Genomic DNA, 6,522 nt, shown 5'->3' with positions numbered 1-6,522 from the left:
ACCCTTCCCTCTCTGCCAGCCTGCCTCTGGACACTGGGACATGGCTTTCCCCTGCCAGCTGAGCTTCAAAGCAAACTAGTTATAGAATCTCAGCAGCCTGACTGTGCCACTGAGATAGTGTTTTCCCTCAGGCATTTACAGTAATGGCAAACACAATCCCTGTCATCCTCAGGGTTGCATAAGTGTGTCCAGCTGGGCAAAGGACCTGTGGATTTGGCTCAGGGTCCTTCCCAGCAGGGCCCTGCACTAAAATTTCAGAAGCAGGTTATTCCAAGTACAAGGGGCCAGGCCAGCAGGGATAAGGAAGGAACCAGGGGAAGGTATGGAAAAGTAGGGGCTGCACAGGGCTGGGCTGGGCTGATCCAGCCCTTTTCAGTGGCAGTGGCTGCAGCTGGAGCAGGAGGCAGTGTTCTGCTGTTGGGTGTGTGCTGCTGTTTGCAATGTGTGCTGCCCAGGGCTCCCTTTTGCTTCTGTCCCTGGTTATGGATTTGCAGTGTACTTGTGGTGGCTGGGGACATCTCTCCCTGTCCTGGGTGCATGCAGGGATGCAGGAACTGAGCTGTGCCAGGACTGTGCAGCTGCAGCTAAGCCTGATCCTGTGGGTGCCTCACTCTGTGCTGCAGAGGGGAATATATGTGCGCATTAAAAAACAGGGGTCCCTCAAACATGGGCTGCAGACAAACCCCTTGGTATTGATTGCCAAAACCTCCTTCTTAGAGTCCTGTTTTTCTGCTTGCCCAGCAGTAAGAGCTCCCACTGAGATGGCTTTTAGCCCCAGGACTTTCTGCTGGGATATTCTTTTCCAAGAGCCGTGCTTGTACAAGCCACACTCTCTGCCTGATCCAGCCTCGATGCTGTGAGGTCAGGCAGTTCAGGCACAGGCCACATCCACAAGGAGCCTTGGTCAAAGAAAATATATGAGAAATTGATTTTTTTATAAACTCACTTTGGTCTTTGGAGAGGAAGCAGGAACAGCTGTATCTCATTTGATGGGAAATCCACGGCTGAGCCAGGCCCCCCTGGATGCTCAGTGAGGCTCAGCAGCGGCCGGCGCGCCGGGGAGGTGGGCTGTCAGCAGACACAAACCTTTCTCCTTTTGAACTGTAAATCTCTGTGGCCCGAGTGTGACTGCACAGACAGGCAGCAGTGTGGTTTCCAGAGCCTCTCATCTGGGATGTTTTTGGTTCTGAGCCTTGGCAAGAGCTTGGACAGGCAGGGACGGTCCCTTCCTTCCCAGTGTGGTGATGCCCTGGCTGTGCTGCTCCTGCAGCAAGGAGAGCAAGATGCTGAGGGCAAATCCCAGCTTTCTGCCCATCTGGGACAGCAAAAGTTGTTGGGTGATTTACAGCATGGTTATGTGCAGGAGTGGCTTGGGGTCTCCTGCACGGTCGGGATGGACGGCGACAGATCTCTGAGGCTAGGTCGTGGACATGCAATTTATTGCAAGGGCGTGGGTGCAGAGCCCTGCTGGGAGCTGCCAGCTGCAGCTCAGAGCCGGGCCGAGAGAGAGCGAAGAAGAGCAGGAAAAAGAGAGCAAGAGTAAGAGAAGCTTAGAGCATAGAAGAGTGAGCAAGTGAGAGCAAGAGAAGAGTAAGAGAGCGAAGTTCCCGTTACAATAGATTAAATCATCTTCTGTGTTGAATATTCTGATTCTCACTAACCAATCTAGTACAAGATACAAATCCTATAGCATTTACATACAGCCTATAAGAATCACTACATTACCATATTGTGTTACATTTTAAACCCTAAAAACTACTCTTTGGACCTCTCCTGCCAAGCAGTCAGGGTCTTCTTCTGACCCTTGGACCTGCTTGCTTGGAGAGGGTGTTGTTTCATCAAGAAGGGGATTACCTGCTCGGCCACACTATTGTTTTCCCGTTGTTCATTAGCTAGGGGATCTCAAAGGTTGCCTTCATTTCAATCTCTTCTACCTTTCTATATTCTCAAAATCTTTCACCAGGCAATCATATTTATAAGGCTTCCTTGTTCCTTCCTCACCAACAGTTATGCCCAGCACAAAACTTCCCTGCTTTGGTGACCCGAAACGCCACTGTTGGTGACTCTGAAGAGAGGGGCCGTGCTTCCTCTGCCGTTATTTCCTAAGCTTGGGCTGAGATCAGTCTGTGGGTTGTGGAGTGATAGTTGCTATAAACACTTCATCACTGTGACAAAAAAACAAACAACATCACAGTTCCTCTGGCAGCTGGGTGTGGGCGAGCCCCAACGCCCTGGGTAGGGAAGCAGAAGAGATTTTGGCAAAGACAGAAAACAGGATGGGTTCAGAAACTTAACTGCTGCTGCTCCCCATCCCAGCTTTGTGACTTTCTGTACAGAAGAGAAAAGGAGAGGGGAGAAGAAAGAGATCTGGGGGGCCCTTCAGCCGTGGGGGCACAGTGCAGGCAGGAGAGGCCAGTGAGGGTGATCTGACCCTGTGTCCTTCTCTCAGCACAGACTGACAGACCTTAATCTGAAGCAGGGGACAGATGTTTCCCTGTGCCTGCAGCTGGCAAGGGAGGTAGCTCAGGCTGGAAGCCCTGCAGCAGGGTTCTCCTCAGGGTCATGCTAAGGAGGGCAGCAGGCTCAGCCCCTGGACAGGGCTGTGTTCTGGCAGTGTGGCTGCAGCCTTCAGCTCACATCTGGACTAACATGTGCTGGGTGCCCAGGTCAGCACTGCCTCGCTGGGGCACCAATGGGGCCACTCACCCTCTCCTGCCAGTGCTGATGGGGACACTGATGTGACATTTCTACCACTTCCCTTGAGGCGGTTTGTGCAGCCTCTGGCTGGGGGAAACCGGCACAGGGGCTGTGGCCGCAGGATCTTCCTGCTCTGTGCTGTGCAGAGCTCATGGCAATGAAGCCGGGCTGGAGCTGGGTGGTATCCAGTGCACCACTGCTTCGGGGATTTTTAAGGCTGATTTTTGTTAAGCTCAAAGAGCTCTGATATCTTTTAGGTCAAAAAAGTGTCTGCCCATCACCTAACGCCTCAGAAATCTGCCCTCTTATGCAGACAGTGTGGTAAGAAGGGCCGTGCAGCGGATGTCACGCAGTAGGAACTCTGAGGGGGGAGATGGGACTTCCCATCCAGCTCTGCAAATCTGTGGTTTGGGGAACCCCCATCTCAGCAACGGAAACAGCTCTGCAGAGGTGAAAAAGGGGGGGTCAAACCTTCTTCCTGATGGGGAACAACACCTCCAGCAAACACTGAAGTTACTGAAGGCAGAGGGACTCTGGGTATGACAACCGGGGGTGTAACTAGAAGTGAATGGGACCATGAACTGAAGTACTGGAACCTGAGCTCTAGCTAGGGAGCAAGGAGAGGAGGGCACAGGCTGCTCTACTCTCACCCCTTCCTGCTGCTGGAGAGCAGCTGGGGGCAGAAAGCCCTGCGGGTGTTTATCAGGTCCTGGGTGGCTTGCCCAAGCAGGGAGTGGAAGCAGAAATGTTGACATCAGGCACCAAGAGCTGAATTTTACTTTCACATCTTTTGTGTTATGTTCAACAAAAGAGGGAGAGTTTCCAAGAGGGAAGGGTGCAAGGACTTCCCACTGAAGCCTCTGTCTTCTTTTGGTGAGTCTTGTGTTAAAGGCCCTGGGGGAGGAGATCACAGGGAGTTTCCCTCTGTGCAGAGGAACTTGGCTATTAGAGTAAAAAGGCTGAAACTCCCAAGAAGAGAGTGCTGTGACCTCAGACCTCTTTTCTAATCTTTCCCAATTCACTTATCATACTGAAAGCCCTGCATCAGAGGGCCTGAAACACCAACACCTTTCTTAACCATCCAACTGCTGGGAGCTGACCTTGAATTTTGGTGCTACAGTCCACACACAGGCCTGCTGTGACTGACTGCCTGTGTCCAGGAACAGCTGCACCAGAGCATTTGTGGGCTCATGACAGCATTGCTGTAGGCCATCTATGCAGGCAATGCATGTCCACAGCCCTGTGCTCGCTTGGTTCCTTTCTGCCAGCACCATGGCCATGCTGCCAGGTCACGCCTTTTCCCACTCTGCTTAACCTGATGTCCCAGAGAGGGAAGAGGAAGTGTGTAGGAAAGGGCCAGGAGGGCATGGGGAAGGAGCTGGAAATGTTTGCAGAGGAAAGCAGTGCAGCCTGCCTGATCTGCTCAGGGTGTGAAACGCTCCGGCCACCCAAGGCCTCCCTCGAGCAGGCAGGGAGGGAAGCTGTGCTCTGCTCCGACAGCTGCTCAGCAGATACCACACTGCAGGAAGGAGAGGGAAAGGAGAGGGGAAGGAGAGAGGTGAGGAACTCTGGCCACCCGAGCTGGCGGCGGAGCGTGGGAAGCGCTGATGCCTGGCTTGGGGGCCTGGCCAGGAGACAGGCTGGCTCCTGCCCACGCCTTCACGGGGATAAAAGCATTAAGAAAAAATCCCCAAAAGACCAAAGAAGTTGTTTTTGCAGGAGGAGAGCTCCCACCTTGCCCTTGGCAGAGCGGGCTGAGGTGACATCAGGGAGCGGGCAGGGATGGCTGCTATCGCATACAATCGGCATGAGGCAATGGGACAGGGCCGCCGTCACCACCTCCGGCAGCCCTGTGCACGCAGCAGGGCCGTGTGTGGTGGCGAGTTGCCATGGCACGGGTGCAAACAGGCGCCCTCGGCCCCGCTGAGTCACCCGGCTCGGCAATGGCCGCGGCTGACACATGGCACTGAAATGGGCGGCTGTGGGGCTGTGTGGCACCACGTGGGCCCGGGAACCCAGAGAGGGCAAAGTCCAGTGGCCTCTCCCAGCTAAAGCATCCCTGGCCACTCAGTATGTGCCTGGACTTTCCCTTCCCATTGTTGTCCCCACTGCACTGTTGCCCTGAATCTGCCTCAGTGCCTGGGAGCCAGGCACCAGCTGATAAGCCAGCTCTGTCCTGCTTCCTTTCTATAGAGAGGGTCCTGGGGGCTTCCAACCTCCACAGTGACATCAGGGCTGTGTGCTGATGTCAGCCAGCCATGGCTGGCTTCCATCTGCCAGCATGCTATTGCTTGGGAGAGGGGAGGTGAGGGTGGCCTGGATGAGCAGGGCTCTGCTGCCAGCAGGGTGCCATTGCCACAGCACGCTGGGGCTGTCACACTGTTGCCTGTCCATAGCACAGGGTCCATGCCTGCAACAGGAAACCATCACTTTCCCTTCGGCCTCTCCCGCGCTGGAACCAGGCCCAGGCAGAGCAGATAAGTGGGGCCTGGCGGGCCGGCAGCGAGCACCCGCTGTGCTGCTGGGCTGCTGGGAGCCTGGGATGCTCTGCCTGGCCTCCAAGCCGCCCGTGGCCTGGCGCCAGCCCTGCACAGCGCCAGTGTCCTGTGTCAGCTGTGCCCACGGGGCTGTGTGCCGGGGGAGCCATGGCGCAGGGCGACGCTGGCCAGCAGGGCAGCCAGCCCTGTGCTGGGGCTGGTTTGGCCAGCGGGATGGAGGGTGGCACGGGGCCCTTGGTGTGAATCCCAGCTGCTGAGTGGTGATGTTGGCTGGCCTGGGGGTTGGCTGGGGGACAGGAGCCCACAGGGGAGGGGTGATGGACAGAACCACTCCCTGTGCGTGCACCGGGCCGTGCAGGAGAGCCCTTGTCTCGGCAGCTGCCCTGGGGAGGAAAGGCCTAGACAGAGGAATGTGTGTGGGGACAGGGAAAGCTTTGAGCTGGGTTTACAGAGTGGTCAAGAAAACACAGGAAATTGGCTGCAGCTGAAGGTCCTCCTGCCTGCAGACTGCAGCAGGGACGGGAAAATAGACAAGCGATGTGTCACGGAGGGAGCAGACAGCGCCCGATAGCAGCAAGGCATGGAAAGCCAAGAAGGATGCCAAAGACAGCAGAGGATTGTCCCGGTTCGATAAGGCTCTGGGCAATAAAAAGGGACTTTATGGGCTGTTGGAAACCAAAGGCAAGGAACCATGTGGAAATGCCAAGCCTGTTAGGAAGGAGAGCAAAGAAGTGGATAAAGATTGCTGAGCTAGAACTGGACAAGGGATAAGGAAAATGCTTTCCAGGCCATTAGGAAAGGAGGATGTGAGACAACAGCTGCTAGAGAAGATATTTTAAAAATCTTTAAGCCTGGATAACTCACACCCAGGGGTCCTTTCAGGGCTGGCTGGAGCAGGAGCCAGGATCCACAGGATGGGGAGAGCTCTAAAGCAGCGCTCAGCACTGGAAAGGGCTGCGCTCCCCAGCACAGGGGTGGGAGGCAGGAGAGGAGCAACCAGAGGGAAGGAGTGCAAACAGAGTTCATGTTGGCTGGAGGACCCTTTGGACCACTGTAATTTCTCTCCTCGTTGCAAGCAGCCATTTGGCTGCAAGAGCCTGCTCTGTAGCGGGAAGGAATTTCACATGTTGTTTCATGTTGTTCAGATACTGGAGGAAAAAAAGTAAAGGCATCACGCTAGATGCATAGTGAGCACATTAAATGGGCTATGAGCTGGGGAACTGGCCAAGAAACCATCAGTGGGGGCTTCCAGCAGATCTCATGCCCAGGCACAGGCAGGATCCCCACGGCGCTGGCGGAGCAGACCCGTGTCCCTGGCACAGACCAG

General features: G+C 55.2%; 1 protein-coding gene across 1 annotated transcript in view; it reads left to right on the top strand.

The window, feature by feature from the left end:
• The first annotated feature begins 5,342 nt into the window (after positions 1–5,342).
• TEDC1 (tubulin epsilon and delta complex 1) overlaps positions 5,343–6,522 on the top strand; it is a 71,785-nt gene continuing 70,605 nt past the window's right edge. Inside the window, exon 1 of the mRNA XM_005426703.2 lies at positions 5,343–5,432. Coding sequence (XP_005426760.1) covers positions 5,343–5,432 — 90 coding nt within the window. The remainder of the gene's footprint in view (positions 5,433–6,522) is intronic.

This window comes from Geospiza fortis, unplaced genomic scaffold, assembly GCF_000277835.1.
Source record: "Geospiza fortis unplaced genomic scaffold, GeoFor_1.0 scaffold5, whole genome shotgun sequence".
Taxonomy (NCBI): Eukaryota; Metazoa; Chordata; class Aves; order Passeriformes; family Thraupidae; genus Geospiza; species Geospiza fortis.
The sequence above is the reverse complement of the archived record's forward strand: the minus strand, read 5'-3'. Positions and strand labels throughout refer to the sequence as shown.